The 27,500-nt window shown below is 44.7% G+C and overlaps 2 protein-coding genes across 2 annotated transcripts in view; both read left to right on the forward strand.

The window, feature by feature from the left end:
- The first annotated feature begins 4,306 nt into the window (after positions 1–4,306).
- Positions 4,307–15,460, forward strand: LOC307088339 (prolyl endopeptidase-like). The gene is made up of 14 exons (XM_079754192.1): positions 4,307–4,466; positions 4,837–4,911; positions 6,149–6,282; positions 6,681–6,811; positions 7,245–7,454; positions 8,302–8,423; positions 8,633–8,738; positions 9,248–9,439; positions 9,790–9,987; positions 10,184–10,287; positions 12,605–12,836; positions 13,083–13,214; positions 13,410–13,566; positions 13,735–15,460. Exons 1-14 carry the CDS (start codon positions 4,326–4,328, stop codon positions 14,027–14,029), a joined length of 2,229 nt encoding a protein of 742 aa, XP_079610318.1. The 5' UTR covers positions 4,307–4,325; the 3' UTR covers positions 14,030–15,460.
- A 4,566-nt stretch (positions 15,461–20,026) lies between these two features.
- The window catches only part of lin28b (lin-28 homolog B (C. elegans)), a gene marked incomplete at both ends in the record, with an annotated part of 20,911 nt that continues 13,437 nt past the window's right edge, over positions 20,027–27,500 (forward strand). Inside the window, 2 exons of the mRNA XM_079753215.1 lie at positions 20,027–20,048; positions 24,102–24,292. Of these exons, the coding sequence (XP_079609341.1) occupies positions 20,027–20,048; positions 24,102–24,292 (213 nt within the window). The remainder of the gene's footprint in view (positions 20,049–24,101; positions 24,293–27,500) is intronic.

The raw sequence follows: 27,500 nt of genomic DNA on the forward strand, positions 1-27,500 counted from the left end.
AGTGTGATTAGCATGACCGCCCGCATCGCAATGGGATGTTTGTCCTCTTCAGTGTGAGGAGGAATGGCCTGGCCCATTGAGATGAGCTGATGTTCACACACTCTATCCAACCTCTCTCAGGAACTGCACTGTGACAAAAAAACAACGCGTCAACATGTGCTTTTCAACATGATCAGAGAGGCTGATGAAACATGCCCCCCCACCAAGAGCCCTATGGTGCGTTTGTGTGGGTGTCTCATCCCATTGTCCCGCGTGAGTTCTGTCGTCTGTGTTGAGACGTGTCCACCTTCCTGCTAATCAGAATGAGTCATCCTGGCACAATTACAGCATTATTTGAAGGGTTAAATTTAGGAAACAAAGGGAACTCTGGTTGTTTGCCAATGTTGAAATCCTAACATTCCCCTTTATAGGGAATGATGAATCTGTGTACGGATGTGATGCCTTCCTGATGAACCTGTCTTGTAGGAACACACATTTACAACCACAAACACATTTTACATTTTCCTCACCTCATTTGTGCACCGATTGCCCCTCTGACCTATTGTGTGTGTGTATGTGTGTGTGTGTGTGTGCGTGCGTGTGTTTGTGTGTGACAGTGCACGCATATGAGCTTGCGTGCATGTACCCATATGGGTGTGTGTGTGTGTGTGTGTGTGTGTAGCGTGTGTAGCCTGTTTGGCGTGATGTAATTTCCCCTGCCTGGATCCTTCAATAACATCCTGTTGTCTTGAGGACATCTGAAGAGCTTCTTTTGTCACGGTGACCCACTGCCACATCACACACACGGGAGACAGGACGGGCCGTGGGTGTGGTGGGGTACTGGTAGGCTAGGGGTACTCTTAGGCCTGTTATCCTGGTGCTAATGACAGCCACAGCAGATCAAATGGGGCCAGGAAGCAGTGGCTCCTGTGATCCCTGTGTTTCCGATGGTCCTGGGTGTTAGAGCGTGTGTTATTAGGCCTCCCAGGGCCCGGCAGCTCCATCAGACCACTGTTATTAAGGCAGGTGGAGTGGTGGCGCGCTGTGTGGGGTAACGAGGTGAGTGGCTCCCCGACCGGGCCTCTGTGATGCCAAACATCAGAGGTGAAGCGTGATGGCCACCGGTGTACGCAGTGTTCTGTTAACGGCCATTTTCTTGTCGCTTCATTTCATTTGCCTCGCTCGACTGCAGGACACCAAATATCTTCAGAACTTAAAACTGAGCTTCTACCTCCCTTCGTTTGATGTTTCACTGTGAACGACTCACAGTGAAACACACTGACTAAGACCCGACACTAGCTTCCCTGTACGTTTCACACAGTTGGAGTAGAACTAGGGGGACCCCCGGGTGTGTTTGTGTAAGGAAGAAAACGAGTGACCTTTCCCCGAAGGCATGGTGATTAATGGTGGTTACCCGCGGCGGAGACGTCGGCGTTGGACGCAGACCCCAGTGAACCTAGGAGGAAGCCTCTTCCTCTTCTTCTGCCTCCTCTTCCCTCGTCTTCTCCCTCTACCCCCGACCCCGCAGGCCGAGACAGGTGCTTCCTGCCGCGACGGACAGCTCGCTGTTCAGCGTCAGTGCGGACAATGGACGAGAGCATGGGAAATGATGAACCGCCGATCCACAACGTGCACAGAGGCTTCAAAACAGGTCATCCTCAAATGACACGCACACATGCACACACACAAACACACGCAAACACACACACACAAACACACACACACACAGACACAAATACACATAAGCACACTGGCACATGAGCACATTAGCACCTGAGCATGAGCACAGAGACAAACACACACAAACACACAGTTCCCATACACGTATAGAAACTCAATCATAGAAACACACCTCGATACACAAATCATACACCTTTTCTTAGTAAAATTGACATAAACAAAGGGCAGCCCCCAGACTCTTCTCCTTGTCTTTGTTGCTACAGGCAACTTCTGCCATTCATTCTATTGGAAGGAACCAGGGGAGGGGAGATACAATGCTAGAGACAGTGACCTAAATCTGGAGCTGATAGGAAGCAAACAGGAAGTAATCAACTTTAAATAGAAGGGTATGTTTTTCTTTGAGAGTGTGTGTGTGTGTGTGTGTATGTGTTTTTGTGTATGTGTATGTGTTTGTGTGTGGATGTGTATTTGTTTGTGTGTTTGTGAGTGTGCGTGTGCTTGTGTTATATCAGAGACCATTGGCTGACCCCAGATCATCCAACACAACCCCCCGGACCCCTCGTGACTGACTGGGGTTAAGGGGGAGTGGCCAGACAGCCCAGGAGTGGCGAGCAGAGAGAGACGGACACGCCTACGCCTGTTACATTTATAACCTGCCACTAACATTACATTTACTTTTACATTTACCAGATTTAACACCTGCCATCTGCCTCCCCTCTATATCACACAAACCCAAATAGAAACAAAGCTACACACATATTCACACACCCCTGTGGAAAAACTGAGGGTTGAACTTTTTTGTGAAAGATACGCTACCACTTTCTTTTTCTCTTTCTCTCTCTCTCTCTCTCCCTCTCTCTCTCTCTCCCTCTCTATCTCTCTCCCCCCCTCTTTCTCTCTCTCCCTCTCTCTTTCTTTCTCTCTTTCTCTCTCTCTCTCTCTCCCCCCTCTCTCTCCCTCTCTCCTTCTCTATCTCTCTCCCTCTCTCTCTCTCTCTCCCTCTCTCTCCCTCTCCCTCTCTCCCTCTCTCTCTCCCTCTCTCCCTCTGTATCTCTCTCCCTCTCTCTCTCGCTCTCTCTCCCTCTCTCTCTCCCTCTCTCTTTCTTTCTCTCTTTCTCTCTCCTCACATACGTTCACACACATGTACCTACTAACTACCCCCCACACATACCTGAACATATACAGATATACACACATACAGACACACAAACGCGCACACGCACACGCACACACGCACACGCACACGCGCGCACACACACACACACACACACACACACACACACACACACACACACGTGCACACGCACACACACACGCACGCACACGCACACGCACGCACGCGCACGCACACGCACACACACATGCACACACACACACACACACACACATACAGAAACATATACAGATATACACATACACATACACCCACACACACACATACTCTCACACACACAAACATACTCACACACACACACACACACATACACACACACACACACACACACACACTTACACACAGTATTCAGATGTTTTTAAATAACATTCACGTGCATTATTTATTTTCAATTGAAAATGTTAAATTGTCTCCCCTAAATGTTTTCAGCTAATGTGAGGGGTACTTGGCTGAAAAAAACACATCTTAGAGAGGGTACATTAGTAAAATAACTTGGAGTTTTGGGGTGTAGCGCCACCTGTTGGGTGTGTTGAAAAGCATACATATGGCAATGGTCTTTCATGTTGCAACTATAAAAAACGAATGCATTGACTCTTAGAGATAATATTCACAGATAATAAATAAAGCCTTATAAAGTCTGAATAGGCTCCAATATGCAGGTCTATCTTTGACGAATTAATGTAATTGGTTTTAGGGTAAATTAAATAGGATATCAAAGCACATTGGTATAATTAAGAAATATTAGAAAGTTCATGGAAGAAATAATTCTGTGAGATTTCAAGCCATCTCCCTCTCCCTCTAATTAATTATATTTTACGCCTCCTTTCGTCAAGTCATCACCCTCTTTATGTATGTTGTTTTTATTGGTCTCAATTAAGACGCTCAAGGGGGTGATTCAAATCACATCAAAAAAGGATAACTTGTGTTTTAAATAGCTTTCCAAAGTCACATTGTTTTGTATTATTTATATGTATTGACTATAAATAATGGCATCTGGTAACGATGCCCACTGGGCGCCTCCCTTGGCAGGTGTTCCAGGCACGTCCAGTGGGGAGGAGTTCTCGGGGAAGACCCAGGACTAGGTGGAGAGATTATATCTCAACACTGGCCTGGGAACGCCGTCGGAGCTGGTAAATGTGGCCCGGGAAGGGGAAGTCTGGGGCCCCCTGCTTAAGCTGCTGCCCCCGCGATGATGACGACGAGAGATGAGAGAGATGATGTGTATTAAAATATTCTTGTTGTTTGACCGACTGTTTATATCCATTTTACTTTTGTATTTTTGTTTTTATTTGTATGTTTTAATCAGGGCGTCTTTGGAAAGGAGAGACAGCTTTCAATGGCCTTTCCCGAACAAATAAACGCTAAAATAAATATTTGTATTGACCGACAGGTTGCGCTGTGCAGAAAACCCGCTCCTCACCAGGTCCGCACCGCCCTCTCCGCTGTGTTCGTTGACTGTGTTGTATCCGGAGCTCAGTATTTGCTGAAGTTGATGTTTTTTTGGAGGATCTACAGAGTCATATCTGAGCAGTTATTAACCTCTCTGGGACACGTTTGCACATTGCGTAATTCCCGATCCCTGACGTCTAAAATGGCTTTCCAGTACCCCCCTGTGTACCGCGACGAGGCCGTGGTAAGAGCACCCACCCCCGGCTACTGGCTAGCTTAGCCGGCAGAGCTGCTTCATCATCATGACGCTTCTTCATTCATTGAAACAAACCTCTGCTTTGTTACTGTGTAAGCTATTGTTGTTGAGCCAAGGTCTCCTTAGGAAATCGGTGTTATTAAATTATTAATGAACCAGCGTCCACTGCAGTAAACCTCTAATTGTAAGGCATTGGTCTTTCCCTTTTAATCTGGTTTTTGTAAATGTCGTTTTGTAAGGTTGAGCCCCAGTCACCCACAGGGCCGATGATGATGATGCTGCTGCTATGTCCCACGGTGCTCATCTGACGTCTACGTGTGCCTTTTCACACTGAATCATTTATGTTTTGATTTGGCAGGTAGATGATTATCATGGCAATAAAATCCCGGATCCGTACAGCTGGCTGGAGGACCCGGACAGTGAGAAGACACAGGTAACGCGTTGTTGTCACAATAACCCCTTATTATGGGGCCAATAATTCAATATAATTTCATTTGTATAGACCTTAATCACAGGTACAGACTCAAAGGGCTTAACTGGCCATATATGAATTACACCCCGCTGACCCTATTCAGAGGGCAAGACAATAATCCCGTGGGCAGTTAGTTTTGACTCCCACATCAGTGGTGTGTTCAGCGGCGTGGATATCTGGGAAAGGCTGATAATGTAATATGGGGCTTATTATTGTAGCAGCATTATTTACAAATCTGAGTGGAGAGTTGTGTAACTGTATCTCAGTCCATGTTTACAGATTTGTAAGTGGGTCAAATAATGTCCTAATGTGGACTGAGATTTGTTAATGTGTACAGGAGGCTGAACATGTGTATTCAGGATCTGTGTGCGGATTCAGATGTGTAAAACTTGAATCTGTAAATGTGTAGTAAGATCTGTAAATTGGTACATAGATATTAATGGAGGAAAAGTATAACTATTTTGCTCCAAGGGCTGAAAATACAGACTAGTTACAACCCAGGAGGGACACCCGATTGGAAGGCTTGTGACTACACTGCTGCTTGCCAGAGATCTGCCAATAGGTGTGCCTATTTGTCTGATTGCGTCAGCAGCTAAGCAGCCTACATACCACCAGTGGGTGTTAGAACCCAGTGGTTTTCATTGTGACATTGCTGCATAGGTTGTTAAAATCACTGGGCGCCCCTGACTGGTAGTTTATATATACTAAAGGCCCACAGAAAAATCGCCACACACATTTGCAAATAGTTCTGCTGCAATATTGACCCCCTATGGTTTTTTGCCTGATTCGATGTAGGATATCCGCCCAAGATAGTAGCGGTGGCCGGCATTTTGGACAATCATAACAAAAATGAAGGGCATATGCAGAAAAGCCGTCCGGTATCTTAATGGCACATTAAGCACTTTTTGAGCAACAGCACTTATGGATATATTCTTCCCTATCTGCAATAACCCCCTGACCTCTTTAATTTATTGTTTCTTGTCTGTCACTGTTTTTATGTCAGTCTTAGTTGTGTGTTTACCTAGCATGGATCCGACTATTAACAAATCACTGCTTTGTGTGTATGTGACAAATAAAATCTGAATCTGAGAATAAACCACACGGTGTCTCTGTGGGACCCCAGTCAACATAAAGAGGCCACGCCCTCACCCCGGGGACGTGTCATTATACCAACGTCCGCAGTGCTGTCCCCCTGCAGGCCTTTGTCAACGCCCAGAACCAGCTGACCATGCCCTATCTGGAGCGCTGCGAGGTGCGAGACCTGTTCAAGGAGCGGATGACAGAGCTCTACGATTACCCCAAGTACAGCTGCCCCTTCAAGAGGGGAAGCAGGTGAGCGGACCGGCTAGGGACGGAGCCATACATTAAAGCAGAAAGGTTTATGCTTTATGTTTTGCATACTTTGCTGGGTATCCACTCACCCCCCATTAAATACATAAGCTCATGCAATGTTGTACAACAATCCCTCTTTATTAGCCTAATGCCCGCTACATAAAGTAAAATAGTCAGAACTATAATCAGCCCAAAAGATGTGGAGTATAAAATGTATATGCAGAATGGCTGAATTATTGCTTTTGTCAAATAATGTTATTTTGTTAACTTAACATTTAGTACTCCTTGGTAAAGTCAATGTATTTATTTTTTTGCTCAGTTTAAGACATGGTCATTATGCACAGTGAAATATGGACACTGTGGAATGTGTGTTTAATGGTGGACTCTGGTGGGTGCAGGTACTTCCACTTCTACAACACGGGTCTCCAGAACCAGAGCGTGATGTACGTGCAGGAGAGCCTAGAGGAGGAGCCCACCATCTTCCTGGACCCAAACACCTTCTCTGAAGATGGGACGGTGGCCCTCAGAGGTAGGTCAGGACCGTGTTCATGTGATTATTGGATTGAACCCCAAGTATTTAGGGTGTTTGGTTCATCACTGTGATTGATATATTGATATTTGGTATTTGTTTAGATTTGATTGTTTTCTTGCCCTTGTCCACAATGGCTCCAAGATAAGGATAAATTAATTAATTGAAGCAATGTTGAGTTGCTATAACCCTGATTGCTTGCATTTTAACGTTTTCTACTGTTCGGCTTTGATTATTGTACTTTTTTGGTCAAGCTAAGACAATATTGATGAACGCTTTTCATATATATATGAAAAGCGTGTTCCCGTTTATAAGAAAAAAACTTTTTCTTATAAACCATTAGTCTTTGTGCCGAATAGCGGCCTTGCCATGACCCTGTAAATCCTGTTAAAGCCGTCTCCTAACACTGCCCCCCCCCCCCCCCCCCCCCCAGGCTACGCCTTCTCCGAGGACGGGGAGTACCTGGCGTACGGCACCAGCGACAGCGGCTCAGACTGGGTGGAGATGCGCTTCCTGCGCGTGGAGGGCGCCTCGCTGCTGGAGGACCAGCTGAAGCGCGTCAAGTTCAGCTGCATGTCCTGGACGCACGACGGCAAGGGGCTCTTCTACAACTCCTACCCCCAGCAGGAGGGCAAGAGCGACGGTGAGACCCCCGACCCTCCCCGGGGACCGGACTGTAGTCATGACGGTTACTGTTGTTTAGTCATCTAGCGGACAACGCTTTTAGCCAAAGCTCCTCAACAAGGAATCGAGATGCAGCATGTTGTTCGGCAGGCGCTAGGGGTTGTTGTCGTCTGCTCCGTTGCTTAAACATTATGAAGTGTATATACATTTGTAATGAATGTATGGGTTAGCGTTTCCTTGAATGTCAGTGAAGATGTGATGGAAATAAACATCAGATTATAGATTGTTTACTGATGTAGGGAAAGCCATGTTAAAATTGCGCAACCTCAACCCGGTAGCCCTTCAATTGCATCGTTTTTTGCATGACAATATTCATGTATCTTGCATCAGACGGTTTTCATACAGCTTGCAAAAATAAAACGGACGACAGCCATCAGATCTGTGGAGGTGACGCGGCTAAAATATTCTTAAGCCCCCCTAAATAATTTTATGTTCATTTATAAATAATTTTTTTTATTTTTTTTTTTACAAAAAAGTGCTGACAAATTCAATATAATGTGGCGAGAATTTGAGTTTAGATAAATAATCATATAACCAGTTATTAACTTAAATGTGATCATAAATCTTAGTTTCCCTTATGGAAGCGGTAGAGAGTCAGAGTCAGTGCGTCGTTATCGAGTCCATTCCACTTGTTCATATAGAGCACGCCCACATCCACGTTTTCCCTGCAACCTAGGTTGTTATTTCTCAGTTTTTGTTAGCTGTTTGTGAAATTAAACGTTCGCTCACATCTGTGCATCTCCTGGGGGCTAAGCCCCCCCTGTCCTTAAAACCTAGTGATGCCCCTGGCTGTCTGTCCGCCCCAGGCACGGAGACGTCCACCAACCTGCACCAGAAGCTGTATTACCATGTGCTGGGAACCCCCCAGGCCCAGGACTCCCTCTGTGCCGAGTTCCCCGAGCACCCCAAGTGGATGAGCGGCGTGGAGGTGAGGTCCTCCACAGCGCTTCAACAAAAAACCTCATTGAGTTCATGGATAAAACGATAATGACGAAAATGAACGAAAAAGTATGTTTTTTGCTCTTTTTAATGTTACATTTTTTTGTGCACCTTGCCACAGACGCACGCAAACACTCACTCATAGCCGCCATATGGCGAGGATTCAGAGCCAGTCTGCTGCTTGTGTGTGTGTTGCAGGTGTCGGACGATGGGCGCTACGTCCTACTGTCCATCAGGGAGGGCTGTGAACCGGTCAACAAACTGTGGTACTGTGACCTCCAGAGCATCCCGCAAGGAATCACTGGTACGATCATAGCTTCACTGTTATTAATATTTCATTTACATTTCTTATCTTCACTGTTATTATGATTTAATTGACCCTTTATTAATTGTAATTATTTATTTTTGGTGGTGATGTAACAAACGGCTGCCATAGTCCAAATTGAAACTGCAACAGATTCATGTGTTTTATTATTTCAAGAAAAAAGTCGTAGCTTGTAAAGCCTTTAATCCCCTTTATTGTGGTAGCACTGTATGTGGTTATTATTAGTCTATTTTTATTGTCCTCCAGAGAGGAGGTTTATTGCCGCAGGTGTACCCCACGTAGAACATGTAATACACACAGAACATAAACACACACCACACCACAGGAAAGCAAAGGTAGTAGTGCATTGCTTTATGTGATAACCCTTTAAATAATAAAATACTTCTCACATGATCGAGGGAATGAGAAGCCAGTTCCACCGCTCACCCTCCATAAGGGAGCCTGTAGTCACCCTGTGCCTGGAACCTTACACCCTCCTCCTCCACCAGGCCTCCTGCCCTGGGTCAAGCTCATCGACAATTTTGACGCCGAGTACGAGTACGTGACCAACGAGGAGACGGTGTTCACCTTCAAGACCAACCTGGACGCACCGCGCTACCGCCTCATCAACATCGACTTCTCCTCGCCTGCCCAGAGCGGCTGGCAGGAGCTCATCCCCCAGCACGACAAGGACGTCATCGGTGGGTACTGGTTGGCTCCCCTTGTCCGACTGGCCGACTCGCTGCTCCTGTCTTATTTTTCGACTGACTGATACACACTTTGCTGCCTAGCGAATTGTCTGTTTCTGTTTTTTCTCTTTCTCTCTCAAAGTAAATTGTAGATATTTAAATCAAATACAAATATGAAAAGGCAAAATTTGTGTGTGTGTGTGTGTGTGTGTGTGTGTGTGTGTGTTTGTGTTCATCAGCCTATTCCTTTATCACCGTCCAAGCCACCGTGGGGTCTATAGTAGACTTGGCGTTCTCTTTTCCGATATTTTCTGTGGCCCCCTCAATGCCCCTGTCCTAACGCCCTCCTCCCCATCCCACAGTGTTCGCCACCTGCACCTACTCCAGCTTCCTGTTCGTGTGCTTCCTGCACGACGTGAAGAACGTGCTGAAGATGTACCGGCTGGGCTCCGGGGAGGAGCTGCGGACCTTCCCCCTGGACGTGGGCTCCGTGGTGGGCTTCACCGGCCGCAAGATGGACTCGGAGATCTTTTACTACTTTACCTCCTTCCTCTCGCCAGGTGACCCTTTCATATTATTCAACTGCTGCCCTTGCTTCTGTGGCAAGCTCATTTACTTTCTGGGATAGATATAGACCCATCTTATAAATATAGAAAACCAATAAACGTGAGTCTTGGGCGCAGTTGCGCCCACTGGTACTGGGATATGAGGATAACAGCTCTGTCTCCTCCCTCGCCCTCTGGTTCTCCTGCTCAGCCATCATCTACCACTGCGACCTCACCAAGGAGCCCCTGCAGCCCCACGTGTTCCGGGAGGTCACCGTCAAGGGCTTCGACCCCTCAGAGTACCAGACCACGCAGGTCAGCACGGACCGGGTCCCGGACTTGCACCTACATTGCGTCTTTCACACTGTTTTGCATTCGTACAGGGTTCTCCTAGCCGAACCTCGCCTGGCCAAATCTTAATCTGGACTCTATCAGTTCTCTCCAAGGTGCCTTATTAATGGACGCAGATCAAAAGGCTTCAGGTCACAATTTGAACGACCTACAACCAATAAGAGCTACAAAATACGTGACACATCAGCCGCAGCCATCTTGGTTGTGTATGAAAAGGCCTCAATGCAGTACCATACGGAGCTCCGCTATCACTCATGGTATCGAACCAGACCCATAAGGTGCTCCTCCATCAGTCATGGTATCAAACCAAACCCCATTTAGATAAATGGCTGTGATTGGCCAGACCCTGCTGGAAGCTGGCCTGAACTAGAGCAGGGCCAGAAGCATAATTTGGAGCACATAAAACATGGGCTAACAGATTTGTCTGGTTACTAGGCAAAGGCTCCCCCCAAATGATTGTCCTAGTGGCACTGGTCCTCCATGCTCCTTTTATTCCAACACCAGGTAACGTTTAAGTAAGGCTGTCACGACTCAGGCATAGGTTGATTTTGTGGTTTTCCTCTAACTATAACTGAAACAGTTTACTTAGTGTCACACTTTCTTCTGTTGTATAACGCTGGAAACAGCATAACTACATTATGACGTGCGTGCTGTGTGAAGGACGTCTGTGTCTTTCAGAGTCCGACTCGGTCACAACAGAGCTTCAATGTAAAGCAGGCTGCGTGCCAGACTAGCACTAAAGAACTAAACATAATGGAAGATTGCATTCCGGTCTTGTTCTGTGTTTGATTCAATACAATGGCCGGCGCGCCAGGGTTTATAGAAGGGCTGGAGGTTATAGCGTGGCTGTATGGCGGCGCCGGTGTAAGCGCTCGCATTGAAACAGGACCCCTTTAATTCACTTCAGATCACCTCTAGTCTGGGCTCATCTTCCCATCTACCAGGGCTTTTGTCTGAAGCCCCAGACGGTTGTTTGACTGCTTGCTTCAATATTAAGATATTTGATCCCCATGTTTGCCAGCTCTTCTTCTGTGTATTCCTGCTGGGATTGATAGGGCACAAGAATCCAATGATCCAAACCTAATCTCCTTTTTGCGTTTGGGGGAGGATTGCGAAAACACAGGATTTTATCCACATTTCTCTTTCAATTAGGGATTAATTAACATAAAATGACATAGTTAACCTCATATAAGACAAATTACCATGTTTAAAACAAAATAATGTGGTTTTGGGTTCAATGGATCTTCAAATATTCACACAATGAAATAACTGAAATAAATCTAAAAAAGAAGGGGAACTTATTTATTAGAAGGGGTGAGTTTGATGTTCAATGGGCTCCTATTGTTGGAGGAGGTTGGCTTACATGGGAGACAAAAAGTTAGTATTGAAGCAAGCAACCATAAAACTGTGGTGAACATAAAATAGCCTGGATAGGTTTGAAACTCCATACGTTCCAAGCGCAAGGCTTGCAACGTATGGAGGTACTTCAAAATATCATCAAAGGAAAAGCTGCTTTATACATTATGCAAAAGATGATGAAAATGCATCACAGCTCTAGCGCTATTAAAGAGCCTTGGAAGAAAACAGGCTTGAATTAATTAAATCGGTGGGTTCATGAGTCAAAAAATATTGATATATTCGATTTGTATCTAGAAAATAGATACAAGGTACTAGAAAGATGCAACTGGAACAATGAAATATGCTTACTTGATGGTAGGCCTGCACGATTCGGGAAAAAAATTGAATCACGTTTTTTTGTCTTAGAATTGATATCACGATTCTCTGCCACAATGTTTTTCTCACAAAATGTAATTTTTATTGCACACATGAACCATGACAAAAAAAAATGGGAGTACCAAACATAGTTTTTAGCCACCTCTAGCCCGTTGTGTTTCATATGGCCCTTTATAACTGATTAAAGTGCAGTATCAAAAACGGATTGATTTATTTTGTACATATAGCAGCACATTGTCTTTAATTGCTGGCCTTCTATAACTACTGAACCAACTCCACATACCTGTAAATGAAGGCTTAAAAAAATAATTTAAAAAAAATTATATAAAAAAAAATCGAAGTAATTAAAATCTTAAATCCACGCAGGGGCGAATCGAGATCGCGAATTTCTAACAATTTATCGTGCAGGCCTACTTGATGGTTCCATTCAGAATCCACCAGAAGCATCAGGCTAGACGCCACCACTTCACCCTCCGGTCCCAGAGCAGCCTGTCTGTTTAGCTGGACGCTAATGGATCGTTCCCCGTTCCCCCGTCCCCCCCTGCAGATCTTCTACCCCAGTAAGGACGGCACCCAGGTGCCCATGTTCGTGGTGCATAAGAAGGGGCTGAAGCTGGACGGCTCCCACCCCGCCTTCCTCTACGGCTACGGCGGCTTCAACATCTCCATCACGCCCAGCTACAGCGTCTCCCGCCTCATCTTCGTGTGCCACCTAGGCGGGGTGCTCGCCGTGGCCAACATCCGCGGCGGCGGGGAGTACGGAGAGACCTGGCACAAAGGTGGGTGTGACCACCTAGCTGGCCCACTGGGAGGGTGTCAGTTTGGGTGTAGGGTGGTATGGTCTCCCCTGTCCCCCATGGCCATCATCAGGCCCCAAGTTCTTTGCTCTTGGAAGGGGATCATGGGTGTTTGTAAATGTCTTGACTTTGAAACCACACCCCCTTAAGATTTTCTATGTGTGTGTGTGTGTGTGTGTGTGTGTGTGTGTGTGTGTGTGTGTGTGTGTGTGTGTATTTGGCCTGTAGCCGGCATGCTGGCCAACAAGCAGAACTGCTTCGATGACTTCCAGTGTGCCGCCGAGTATCTGGTGAAGGAGGCTTACACCACCCCCGCCAAGCTCACCATCAATGGAGGCTCCAACGGGGGGCTGCTCGTAGGTAAGGCGCCCGGCACCCGTCCATCACACCTCATGTTTAGGCTGAAGGAGGAGGCTGTTTAATGGGACAATCGTGTCTGTGTGTTTGGGAAGGACTTGGCCTATCTTCTCTTTGGACTGCAGATCCCAGAAGTCATATCATAGTGAAGCCAGTCTAGAAGGCACCATTTGAATGCGTCTGTGTTCCCTTGATCAGCGGCGTGTGTGAACCAGAGGCCGGACCTCTTCGGCTGTGCCGTGGCCCAGGTGGGCGTCATGGACATGCTCAAGTTCCACAAGTTCACCATCGGACACGCGTGGACCACCGACTTCGGCTGCTCCGAGATTAAGGACCAATTTGATTGGCTCATCAAGTAGGTGCCCTCAGAGTTTTGTGCGTGTGTTCTGTATTAGACGAAAGAGGTTTACAACTGGTACTTCTGTTTTACCATCTGAGATGGCTTAACATAGGGAATCGCATTTCACATTTGACGATCGATACTAAACTACCAACCGCCCTCCTCCTCCTCCTCCTCCTCCAGGTACTCTCCGCTCCACAACATCCGCGTGCCGGAGGGCGAGGGCGTGCAGTACCCGTCGGTGCTGCTGCTGACGGGCGACCACGACGACCGCGTGGTGCCACTGCACTCGCTCAAGTACCTGGCCACGCTGCAGCACGTGGTGGGCCGCAGCCCGCGCCAGACCAACCCGCTCTTCATCCACGTGGACACCAAGTCGGGCCACGGCGCCGGCAAGCCCACCAGCAAGGTCATCCAGGAGGTGGCCGACACCTACGCCTTCATCGCCCGCTGCCTCAACCTGAGCTGGATCAAATAGTCGCCCCGGCGACCACGCCCCTCACCCACCCAAACGCTCGCACTCCCCTCTCAACCCCCCCCCCCCTCCCCCCGACTGCCTCTGCCTCTGCCTCTTTGCAGTTTGTTTAACCCCCCCCTGCACTTCACACACAACGGTTCTGATTGGTTACCGGCCTTTTTATTTAAATGAGTGCTTTGAGCTAACAATGCTGCATCATTCAACTCACAAGACATCCCGTTCTCGTTCAAGCCCCAAACCGTCTTCAACCATCGATTGTCCCGTCGTCATCCATGACTCTCTCGCTCTAGCTCTCTCTCTCTGGTCTGTCTAGCTCTCTCTCTCTAGCTCTCTCTCGTCTGTCTCGCTCTCTCTAGCTCTATCTAGCTCTCTCTCTCTCTAGCTCTCTCTCTCTGGTCTGTCTAGCTCTCTCTCTCTAGCTCTCTCTCTATCTCTAGCTCTCTCTCTCTAGCTCTCTCTCTAGCTCTCTCTCTCTAGCTCTCTATCTAGCTCTCTCTCTCTAGCTCTCTCTCTAGCTCTCTCTCTCTAGCTCTCTCTCTAGCTCTCTCTCTCAAGCTCTCTCTCTCTGGTCTGTCTAGCTCTCTCTCTCTCTCTCTGGTCTGTCTAGCTCTCTCTCTCTAGCTCTATCTCTCTCTGGTCTGTCTAGCTCTCTCTCTCTAGCTCTCTCTCTCTGGTCTGTCTAGCTCTCTCTCTCTGGTCTGTCTAGCTCTCTCTCTCTGGTCTGTCTAGCTCTCTCTCTCTGGTCTGTCTAGCTCTCTCTCTCTAGCTCTCTCTGGTCTCTCTAGCTCTCTCTGTCTGGTCTGTCTAGCTTGTAAAAAGGAAGAACTCTGGTCTGTTGTTGGGCGCGTCCCTAAGCTAACAGCGCAGCACTTATAGCCAGTTCTCCCTCATCTGCTTTTGGCAGAGAATTCACCTGTCTCTTATATTTTTCTTTTTTTATATGTATGATTAATTAAAAGGTAACAACCGTTGCAAATGAGTCTCCCTTTGACTCTAGAGGGGGAGATGGCTCCTGTTGCGCTCATGAAATCAGCCATCACATTAATCATTTCAAGGTCACTAGGAATGCTAAATACTGTCAAAGCTCCGGCATCCAGACTATTTACTTCCATTAGAGCGCCAGGATAAAGGCATATGTAGTACTTTATGTAGACACACGGTATTGCACATTTAATGCAAGATGCAACTGAAATTGCCAGGGGGTGAGTGCAAATGCAAATGCTCCCTCCTTTTTGAGTGTGTACATGTGTTTGAGTATTCATACATATGTGAATGTGTTAAATGTCAACCCTCATACCCCTTTTTTAAGAAGTTGATTTCTACCTCTGGACATATCCTGATTCTTTTGCCTTTTTTTTTTTTTAAAGGGAACAGAACGAGATTGGCACTTCAATAAAAAAAATAATGTTTATTTTCATTTTTTAGAAGCAATTTAAAGTGTCATTGACAAACATGATTTTATTTAGTGTCATTAAAATGTTTATTAACCTTACTTTTAATTGAATGGTGCTGTAGGTTAGATTGAGGAGTTCGTCTAACGCATGAGGGGGGGGTGGACTAGTAGATTTATCGATCCATCATACGATAAGCTGGTCACCCACAAACTGCTCGTAATAGCTAAGCACACTCAGGCGTGGTGGTAGAATGTGTTGCCTTTTAAGCTAACCAACAGCACCTTTAGTGACGTATATTCCAGGCCATATGTGCAGTGTCCTCTAGTGTATGGTAAGTGTAAAACGTGTATACGTTTTACACTTACCATAAGTAAGTGTGGGGGGGGGGGGGGGGGGGGGGGCGGGGCTTCGTAAACAAGCGTGGTCTGACATGGTTTCGTTTAGAATATATTTTTTTTTGGGTCGTTTTTTTTATATCAACAATAAGGCTGGTAAAGTCGACAATATAGTATTATTTATAAAGATAAATTAAGCCAATAATTGGTCAAATCGGCTTGGGCATACCAAATTTCCACCCAGTAGGTCTATACTAAATAGAAGGTTTACTGATAATTCATAAATTCTAAGTTTTGTGAAAAACAATCGGAAACAAATTCACAGGTGGAATAAAACAATGCGAAAAACTAGGTCTTAAGATCATTTAACTCGCTTAGGAAATATGAAGAAAGGGAAATCTTATTTTTCCACCCCAATTAAATCTGAACCTTGTTTGTTCCAGGCGGACTCTTCGTTTGTTCAACATTTCATGTTCAAGTAATTCGATACAACAAAGGCTTTGAACAAGGTTTATTGTAAGCACAATTTAAAATAAAATGGAAACTAAACAAAATAGGCCTACACTACACTTATAAACATGCACGGTCAACTAGGTGTAAATAACATTCATATTTAAACTATTTAAAACATAATTCCTGTCATTAATTACAATAGGCCTGTAATAATGACTTAGTATGATAGTATATATATAATCGGAAATACACATTTCATTTGTTCTCAGAACACAAAGCAGAATTTAAGCATTATATTTTTTTAAAAAACGTTGTGAAAAAAAGAATTGGAAAGTATTTGATGTTTAATAATTAGATCAGAAAACACAGCTAAACTGTTAGTAATAGGATGATGCATGTATGCTCTCTAGGCCCAACTCGTTTTTTTACCTACTTATAAAAAGACGATCAAGATTGCTCCACTAATTCTTAGTGGAGCAACTGAGCCACCTTAAAAAAATGCATGCGTATTGGTTGTATTTTTTGTTTGTTAAATAAAACGAACGAAACATGAATAATGAATAAAAAAGTAGTTCTTGGCACATCTCATTGCTTTCGGTAATTAAATCATTCGGTAGATTTTAACCTTTGATTTATTCAGACGAAATAGGTAGAAGTCTGCGTGGACTTGAGCCATCAACGTTAACATATTTAATGCCGAAGCAATTCATAAATTATCATCTTTCATATACCAAACCAACATTAAAACTGCAAACAGACCTTACAAGTAATGGTGCCAATATTTCACCTTGACCTTTGTAAAAAATAAATAAATAATACTAAATCCGGACTTCATAAAGGATGTTGATGCATGGAAATCAAACAGGCCTAAACCCTTTGTCACGGAGCGGTCGTTATTTTAATAACCACAAGGGGGCGCTTCTGAGGCCAGCAGCCAGGACATCAGGCAACATGTTGTGTGCTTTAGAAATGTAGCATACAAATATAACTCTCCGATTATTTTAGATGATAAAGAGAGAACAATACGTGAGAAAATGTACATCGTAGTTCCAATCGAAGCAGCCAGCTTCGTGTTTTCGGTAACTCCCTGTTAGTTAACGAGCCTCCCCCCCCCCCCCCCATCCCCTCTCTCTCTCTCTGTCTATGTATACACACATGTGTTTGTATATATATATATATATATACAAACACATGTGTATGATGTGACACCTTATTGATATATATATATATAATTAAAAATATCACACAAAACTTAATTTGTTGATTCATATGTCCCAGTTTTTCCTTTAATAAATATTTTTTTCTTTTTACCATATCCTTTTATCACACCATATGATTTTCCTTCACACATAATAATACAATATTTCATGCTAAAAATTAATTCTTGAATGTTATAGCTAATAATGTAGCTTAACTTCAAAGGTTTGGCCATTACTGAATATTATTCATGTGTATTATTAATCGTATGGTCCCCCTTAAGTCAACGTGCATGCAGTGCTGAACAGAAAACAAAACTATCTACCACCATCTTCTATTGACCGCCCGCCCCCCCCCCCCCCCCCCCCCCCCCCCCCCCCTCCAAGTCCTGAATGATGGCCAGCTGCTGCAAACGACCTGCTATCTCATAATCAGTAGGTTATTTCCCATACATGGGCATTCAAACTGCTTCCTCATGAGCAGCAGACTGTTCCCTATACATGGGGATTCAAACTGCTTCCTCATGAGCAGCAGACTGTTCCCTGGATTAAAACTGTTGCATCATGGGCAGTATTCCCTATACATTAGTATTCAAACTGTTGCATCATGGGCAGTATTCCCTATACATTAGGATTCAAACTGTTTTCTCATGAGCAGTATTCCCTTTGAAGATTCAGACTTTTACCATATCTAGGACCGATGGGGACAATGCAGTCAGATATCCAATTATTGTAACATTATAAAATTACCTTACATAAAATTATTTAGATTTTTCTTCTTCTTATTATTATTTAAAAAAAGATTATAACAAAAACATCACACAAAGAAATGGTGGATTTCAAGAGAGTACTGATAAGGGAACATGATAAATTAAATTTCCTAAGGCATACCCATTTTTTATATTATGAACAATAACTCATGTGACACCACTAAGGACAATAATACACTAAAGGGTCCAATAAATTGATCTATATATCTGTAATATAAGCAATAGCGATGTTAAATTCAAACATTCCTGATACAAAATAGTATTCCTGATGTATTTTATGTGGACATTAATTCCACATATTGATCTTGTTCCAGTGGTAAATCTAGTCTTGTATAAAATATTTGAGTTCAAAGAAATGCAAATGAAGACATGGGAAACTTTAGAGTAGACTAATGCTTCTTCTGACATGTGCCATATGTCTTCATAATAAGTATAACTAAGTTATCAATATAAACTTTAGGAAGAAATACAAGGTAAACCTTCCAAATCTTCCACAAGCCTCCAGCCTATTATTCATTATTAACAATCATAATAATAATGTAGGCTATCATCCTAATTATAACTACTATTACTATTTATTTAGCTGTATTGTTTCAAGTCATTTTAGCAACAGTGTTTCACGTGAAAGGACCCAAATCCCTGTGCTAGATGTACACAGTGCACTCTACTAACAGGTCCCCAGTGGATGTGTTCCCTTCAGGACGCTTCCAGCAGCAAATGAGCGGGAACACGCGTGGGGTTCTTCCAGGTCAATGTCCCAAATGAACCGAGGAGTGGCGCTGGTTTGAAGCCCCCCCACCCCCACCCTCGTGGGCTCCTCTCCCACACTGCCTTACCCTCTCGAGTGTGGAGGAGCTGTTGACAGCAGAGATCTCAAATCATTGAATGGAAAAATGGGAGGATGTCTTAGTTCATAAAATGTGAGGCCAATAGTCCTGCAGAGCGACGGGTTGAGCAGCGACACAGTTTGGAGGCACATGGCCAGTGGGGGATCCGTCTTCCCAACACTTGATTCTCTGTGAAGAAGTCGCTGTTAGCTGGTTTAGGTATTAACAATTTGGTTTTCTGAGGGAACAGAGTTTGGGTGGGGGATTTGATCTTCCAGAGAGGAAGGGGCAGGGGGCTGCTTCTGCAGGAGCCCACATCATCCGCCCCGTCTCCAGCACAACAGGTCTCAATGAACACATGGTGGTCATGAACACATGATGTTCATCATGGAGAAAGACTCTCTCCCCTTTTCAACTCAACTGTGAACTATTTATGTCATATGTGTATGAAAAAGATCTCTTCAGAATATCTTCAGGGGGCAAACCCTTTTGAAAACATGGTTGATACACCAGTTGTGAGCCCAAAATGGCCCCTCCATGGCCCTGCCCCACATCGACCATCTCAGGGTTTCATTGATAGGCCATGAGGAGAACAAGCTCAATAACTAGCAGCGTTTAGAGCTTAAAACACTGATGTGGCATTTATTTGATAGCCTTTTTTTGTGGATTAGAAGCAGACTTTTGTCCCTACCTAATTTTTTCCATTTTTGATCCATGACCAAACAGCCTGGGGTGTTTTATACTTAATACCGAGGTTAAATAAAGACCTGCACGCTGCTTCTGTTACACTGACACTATAAAATATTCATCCGCTGTGGATCTCCTTGAATTGATCAGGTCAGGTGTCCAAGACGCCGGGAGACCGACTGTCCGACACAAAAGTCAAATAGTGAATGTCAAACGTCGGGTAAAGTCGGGTTATTTGATTAAGTCCTTAAGGCATTGCAGGGCTGGTTTAAAGCCAGCAGCAGAAAGGTAAACCTGTTAATCATCTCGTCCCTACAAGGGGCACTGAGAGGACAATGTCTGCTTCCGTGTCCATTGGTGAGTACCTCGACAATCGTGCACAATAAATGATAATAACACGTATCATTTGACTTAGGCCAAACGACTATTAATTGTATTCTCGTTAAACCGACCTGCGGTGAGTTTGTGGATATGAAGCGGCTCCGCGTCCCGGGGCTGCAGTGACCTGCTTTAACCCCACACGATGATCACATGTGAAGCTCGGATCACATCCAGCACATAGTCCACCACACACCCTTTCCTGAATTACATTATCGCAAGTCGCAAATTTAGCGACAAATCGAACGCAGTCCTACTGCGGCGATGGACGTTCGATTTGTCGCTAAACTTGCGACTACTTTGTGCTACTTTTTCCAAATATATCACTTGAATTTTATTTTATTGAGGCGAATGTATTCAATTCAATAAATTAGGAAATAAATATCGCTAAGGAGGTTTCAACCCATTTGCAGCGGACATGTTAGTGATAACATGGCAGGCCTGTGCGGGACGTCCTGTGTGTTTAGGCTGCACCCTGACGTCACTCCCATTGCTTTCCTGACCAGTTCAGGCCAGATAGTTGTCGACTGTTTTCGACTCAATTAAAGCTGATTTATATTGCGAAACGAACCTTTGAAATTATTTCGTTTAGTGATTAAGTTGTGTCCTTGTATGGAATGTTTGGTTGAAAACTTTTTGCCATTCTTAGAGCCCAAACCGGCTCCGGAGGGCCCAAACATGGCGACGTGGGGATAGGGAGTGAGGATTTCCGTCGAAAGTTGAAAACATAGACGTACTCTTATTGTTAATAATATGCTTTAATTGAGCCTCTGTTTAACTCAACATATTTACTTTTTTCAATCTCTAAACTTTCTTTTTTGGATTGTATTTTGTGTAACAGGCCTATAATTATAATGGCCACACGTACGCGTTTAACACAACTTTAATTACATATTTCGTTTAATCTAAATATTGTCGAACGAATTCTGCCGTTAGAAGGGTTGAAAAGTAGCCTTTGTTTAAAAATAGCTCGCATAACTAGCATTTCCTTAATGATTAAAAGGAGGTACCTACGGGACGGCATCCGATCAGCAGCCAAACGTCTTCCAGTGTTTATCTTTGTTCATTCATAAATTCAGATGCCAATCAGCGCGTGCAGAGCCTGTATAAAACAATCCCCATCCAGGCATGCTCTCCTCTGCAGAACCTGATAACTTGGTAGCTTGCCAACTCTGTTTACATCTCCTTGTGGAGGATATAAGAAGTGAAGGATTGGTGACTGGAATGCATAGCCTAAATGACAAAAAAACAACCCCCATCTTTACAAAAAAGAAAGAGAAAAGGGGAAGGGGGAGACAAACCCAATGAACCCCTTTGAACTGCCATGACAGAAATGCAGGGTAAAGGCACATTTCCTCCGGGAGACTCCTGGGTGGGGAGTGGGGGTTGGGTGAGGTTAGCTGGGGTGAAGTAGTCCAAAGCCAACCAGAATGTGGGTAGTCAAACAGCTCGGAGCGCTCAGCTTTCCCCCAGCATTACACTTTGGGTTCACATATAGGTTTCATATGGATAATTAGGTTATGGCTGAATATGATAAGTCAATTCGAAATCATAAATAACATAAATTCACTCCACTCACTTTCATTCCTTAAATATCTATACGTCACTTAACCTCTGAGATCATTGTATATCTAAAAACACTCTCAGAAGGGCTTTAGCTTTAGACGTGGGTTTCCTCGGTCATAACAACTTAGTCTGCCTACTTTCAATAACACAGATATTCTCAGGATATGAGTGACCTGATAACATCTGCCTCCGGCATCCAACCCTTTGACCCAAACAGTCATTCTATGGCCACGGCGGAGGCCTCCTTTACGCATCCCCAAAAACAGCATTTGCGCGGGGGTTGGGGAGTGTGTGGGGTGGGGGGGCCCAAGCACATGCATTCCGGAGAGTGGGTTCTTGGAGCTGGTGGGTGGAGATGGACTTGTTGTTGTTTCATTCCTCTAACTTGTTTTTCTTCTGCCTCGTTACCGAAAGTAACCTTTTAAAAAACGTTCTGACATACGGGCGGATCTAGCCAACACCTGAGGGGCAATGTGCTTCCATTGTTTCCTCAGCACTGATAGGCTGCTTATGTGGGCAGTGGCTATTGTGTTGTTGCCGTGTTTCTCGTGTGAAACGCCTCCTGTGTGGACTGTATTGAGTGTCTGTGCATCTTATCAATGGTTACTAAGTCAATGCACCGTTTACTATTAAGTAGGCTATACCTCAGGACATTTCATTTGGATCTACAAACCTCAACATGTCAGTCGCAAAAATGTGTTTTTCTGGGTTTTCCTACAGTCACATTCCAAAGCTGTGAGTTAAACTCTCCCCTGGTGCCCACCGTGGTGATGCTCGGAGGTTACTAGTCATTTACTTATGAAGTCAAGGCCCTAAACTGCTGGTCTATCACCCCAAGCATGTTATTCGTTCAAGGTTTGGACTTGAGGTGTAAAGTAGATACACATTTGGTGCAGGCCGACATGGATCTTGTTGAATTTGTTTACTTCCACTGCTGCAGTGCACTTTCGAAACAGTCCTTTATGAGTAGAATCAGGTGTTTTTGTCAACCAGTGAATTATAAGAAAGCGTCTGATCTGTGTAACAGTTAAAAATGCTTTGAGTGGCGCGACTCTTTCTGTGTATTGACTTATAGCCTATCTGGTCAACGGATGTCTTACAATCGATCTACAAACAATATACTAAATATTATTTTGCTATTTATTATAAATTCATATATCTTTAGCATTGTGTGGAAGTGGTTGTGATTTTAAAAGGGATTGGCTGATTTAGGCCTTAATGTTTCTGAAAGCTCAACAGTCAACAATCAATGTCTTCATTAGAGCCCATTCTAGTAACCTACACACTGAATCAGCGCTGTAAGTGCGGTCGCGCATATTTGCGAGGGTGGTCTCGATCACTCGATGCCTTTATTAGCCCCTATCTACAGGGACCTTCTCGTCGGTTCCAAGTCCGTTCCCATCGGACCACTCCCCTCCCCTGGTCCGTAGTGAAATTAGGAGCAAAAAAGCATGTAATTGACAAAGTCACGTGCTCAGTACGGGAACAGAAACAGCCAGCCAGAGAGCGAATGGGAGAGAAGGAGAGAGAGAGGGAGGGGGGGGGGGGGGGGGCGGGGGGGGGGGGGGGGGGGGCGAGCGAGAGAGAGGGAGAGAGCGAGAGAGAGAGTCAGCTACAGAGGTGGTGTGAGTGAAGAAGAAATTGAAGGAGAGAGAGATGACAAAATATCAAAAGATAGAAAGCACACTGTACCATGCGAGCTAAATTGGTGAGCGATGTGATCGAGGATGTTGGATTAATGGTGACCACCACAGCCCGTTTTCGCAGAGGAAGCCTTTCTATTGCAACTTGGCTCCAGAGGCTCCGCGGGGAAACATGGCCGAAGGTTATTTTGCTATTATTTCTATTTTCTTTCCTCTATTTTTACTTTTTCCTTTAGAAAAATCGCATTACTGTGTGAATTGCGCAATGCTATGGACGTAAAGCTACAATGATGTGTAAACGCCCATGGTAGCCAGCGTGGGGAACTATGTTTTGCTGCATTCATGTAGTGCATTGTCAGAGCGTATAGGAGCCCTTCTGCCAAGCAAGGCTACAAGAACCATGTGTATGTACACCTGCCTTCTGGATTCTGTTAACACACGAGAAGTAGCAGATATATACGAGACCTATGCCCACTCCCTGGGTTTATACACCCCGCAGCATGCTTGTGCGTGACTGAAGGCAAACGTCGCCTTGGGTCAAACGCTATAAAGTACTTTTGAGCTATAAGATAGGACATGCAGGCGACACACAGCCATGCGCCTCACACAGGACGCCTCACTGAACACTACAGGGGTTAATCAGGTTTTTTTTAACAACGCGATACATGTTGGCGATGGTCGGGATCCCCCATGGTCCAAGTGGAGGTCCATTAAATGTGGAGAACTGCGCGCGCAAAGGGAAATACCTTTTCTCTTTTCACTCACTAACCCAAACCCAAAACCTAACTTCTCTAATTTGCCTTTTTTTTTTGCCTTCTTGCAGGAGGGGCGGGCAAAGGTGTCGGTGAAGACCCCGACAAGTCCCCCGAGCGAGGGGAGAGAGGCGGTCCACAGAGCGTGTCAGGGGCAGGCTTCTGCAAATGGTTCAACGTGCGGATGGGCTTCGGGTTTATCTCCATGACCAGCAGCGAGGGGAGCCTCGTCGAGCCTCCTTTAGACGTCTTCGTCCACCAAGTAAGTTCCGGCTAAGGTTGAGATGGAGCCCATAATCTGCGTGATAGGGACGGCATGTGGCTCAGGAGGTAGAGCAGGTTGGCTGGTACGATCACCTGCTCCTCCTAGCTGAGTGTCGAGGGGACCCTGAGCCAAGCACCTCACCCTCACTGCCTTGCATGGCTGACACCGCCGTCGGTGTGTGAACATGGGTGAATGTGACAGTATTGTAAAGCGCTTTGAGTGGCCACTGGTTAGAAGAGCGCTGCATGAATGCAGTCCACGTTTGGATAAATTTGTCGTCTAACCTTTTTAACGCACTATAACTCAGGTATGACTAGTGACTTAGGCCTATCACAATATACACCATGTATTGACACATGGCTGGATCCAGAAGGGGATGTCGTGTGTTGCTCAAACTCACACTGTCCGTGTGTAATTCGGTTTTCTACAGGAGGACACGACGTGCTACATTTCCGTAAAGCGACATGATTGAATTTTCTCTGGATAGGAGGAGACGGGGGGTTTAATAGCACTCAGTTGAGCTTTCCTTTAGCCTCAGGAACTCGCCCGCTTGATTTATAACCGACGACTTTATCGGAAAACAGGAAAATAAACCCGTAAATAAACACGAAATAACCTCTGGGTTGTCTCGCGCCCTGTGAGCCGGTGCATGGGTCTACAGGATGCACAGGGCCTCGTCTTAATCTTAGTTTCATATTCATATATTGACGTTGAGGGATAGCATGGTTGTTGTTTATCCCGTGTTTGTTGACCCATGAGGGGTAACTGAAAGGGTTACTTGCATGACCAAAGTAGACTGATGTAGACCGACATCAGAATGCATCATGGGAGGTTTCGTTGGCGATACTCCGCCATATTGAGAGGACTCGAGAGAGTTGTAGTAATGTAGGATCGTAAATCAACGTTAATCTACCTAACCGAGAATAATGAAACAGGGTAACCGACGCCCGAGCTTCCTAAATTTAAGTTGTATATTCTAGTTGTCATTGAGATGTGACGTTGCGATGTAGTCGACTTGTAGGTCTACATCAGAATGCATCATGGGATTTCCGCCATATTGAGAGAACCCAAGAGGTTTGTGTTAAAGTACACTCCTAAAGCAACCTAAATATATAGCAACCTAGGCTATAGCGAAAACATGTTTTGCTATATCTTGCATGAGAACCCCTGTGGCAGTTTGAAACACAACAATGTCTCCCCATTATGTTCAATTATTGAACAGTTAATTACCAAGCAATGAGTGACAACACATCACTTGCTCTATAATGATCTATATTACAATTCTCCTATGCTCCCAAAATTGTAGCCATTGCAATTCATAAGCTCTAAATATAAATAAACCCCTAACAAAACAAACATTTAAACTTATCGGATGAGATTCTCTGTGTTCTATTGCTTTTTTTGTTATAATGTTATTCATGGGTAATTTATGTATTGAGTTAAATCCACATTGAGTATACCATTATCACATGTGTACACACACACACACACACACACACACACACACACACACACACACACACACACACACACACACACACACACACACACACACAAAAACATTTGGATGATCAGGCAATGTGGTCACCTTGTATTTAATATAATGAATTGCCTCCCATTTGGGTTTAAGTTGTATGCTTATGTAGCTTATCTATGCACTGAGATATCATAAAGGGGAAAGACAAAACAAAACCAGGCAACATTGTCACGTAGCATCGATGGCTACCGTTGCTTAAGAACAAATGCAGGGGTTCAATAGAGTGATTTTGTTTCTCTACATATGGAGTTTCTCCTTCCTAGAGATTTTGCAGACACACTTATTGATGAGCATGTTGGCTATGACTAGTAACATGGTAAACTCCATTGGGTGTAGCTTGTGTGTAACATAGTATGCCACATACATGTTACAATGCCAACACAAAGATCTGTATTACGTGAGAGGGAAATAGCCTTGTGTTTCATGACTTGGCTGCTTCAACCTATATGCATGATTGTTGTTTGTACACATCACAAAAAAAAATACTTATACACACTATTATGTTAACTCTGTCTGTCTGCCTTCTCGGTCGCTCTCTATTCCTCTATTCTTTCTTCCAACTGTTTGGTAATCCAGTAGTTCACAAGTTCATTTTTTTGTTATTTTTCTTCATCAGACATAGCATGTCATGTTTACAAGCTGGTGTGTGTGTGAGAGAGTGCGAGAGAGCGAGAGAGATGGCAGAGAGAGAGAGAGAGAGAGAGACAGAGACAGACAGAGGAAGAGAGAGAGAGACAGAGAGAAACAGAGATTAAGTTAAAGTTTTACCAAGGTAAATGTTTTTCCTCTGGTTCACCAATCATAGAAAAATATAATGCAAGGACACTTGTCTGTTGACGTGAATCACAAACAGACTAGTTTTTCCCAATGCAGAACACAGCGAGAGAGTACAAGGGGTGAGAGCGAAAGATAGAAAGTTTATATAAGTGAGGCTTGCATGTGTAACATTTGGTTATGTCTATATACATATAGTTGTATATATATTTTATATTGATCTACATATTATTATTTCTTCTCTGCTTGTTTACTTTGGCAGAGTGAAAGTTGGTTTCCCATGCACTGTTTTGAATTTAATCAGATTGAGAGCGCATAAGGACAAGAGCGAGGGAGAGGGAGAGGGAGAGGAGGAGTTTAACCTGGAAGAGGACACTATGGGAGGGATGTGGAGGGAGGAAAGAGAGGGAGGAGACGGGTAGCTGCATGGAGGCAGTAGCAGGCAGATCAGGAGAACATGGGGAGGGTGGGCGAGTGACAGAAAAGACCTGAGTGAGAAAGGTAAGAAGGACATGGAGAGAGAGAGAAGAGAGAGAGAGAGAGAGACAAGAGTTATTTCTGCTATTTCTCCTCAAGAGCATAGTTTAGTTGTGACCCAAAGAACATTTGCATGTTTAAAGGTGACAGTTTGAGTTTGAGTCTGCTTGTGTTTGTGTGTGTTTGTGTGTGTTGTGTGTGTGTGTGTGTGTGTGTGTGTGTGTGTGTGTGTGAGACAGAGAGAGAGAGAGAGAGAGGGACACAGGGGGGTTGGGGTGCCCTCTCCTCGGGCGTTCTTTAAAAAGAGGAATTTCTTTAAAGACAAAAAGGCATGCAGAGGGTGGGAAGGGGGGTCTGGGCGTGGAAGTCCATGATTTGGGGGGTTGCCCTTTGTCGGTAATCAGTTTCAAACCTTGA

This window comes from Pollachius pollachius, assembly GCF_949987615.1.
Source record: "Pollachius pollachius genome assembly, chromosome: 16".
Lineage (NCBI taxonomy): Eukaryota > Metazoa > Chordata > Actinopteri > Gadiformes > Gadidae > Pollachius > Pollachius pollachius.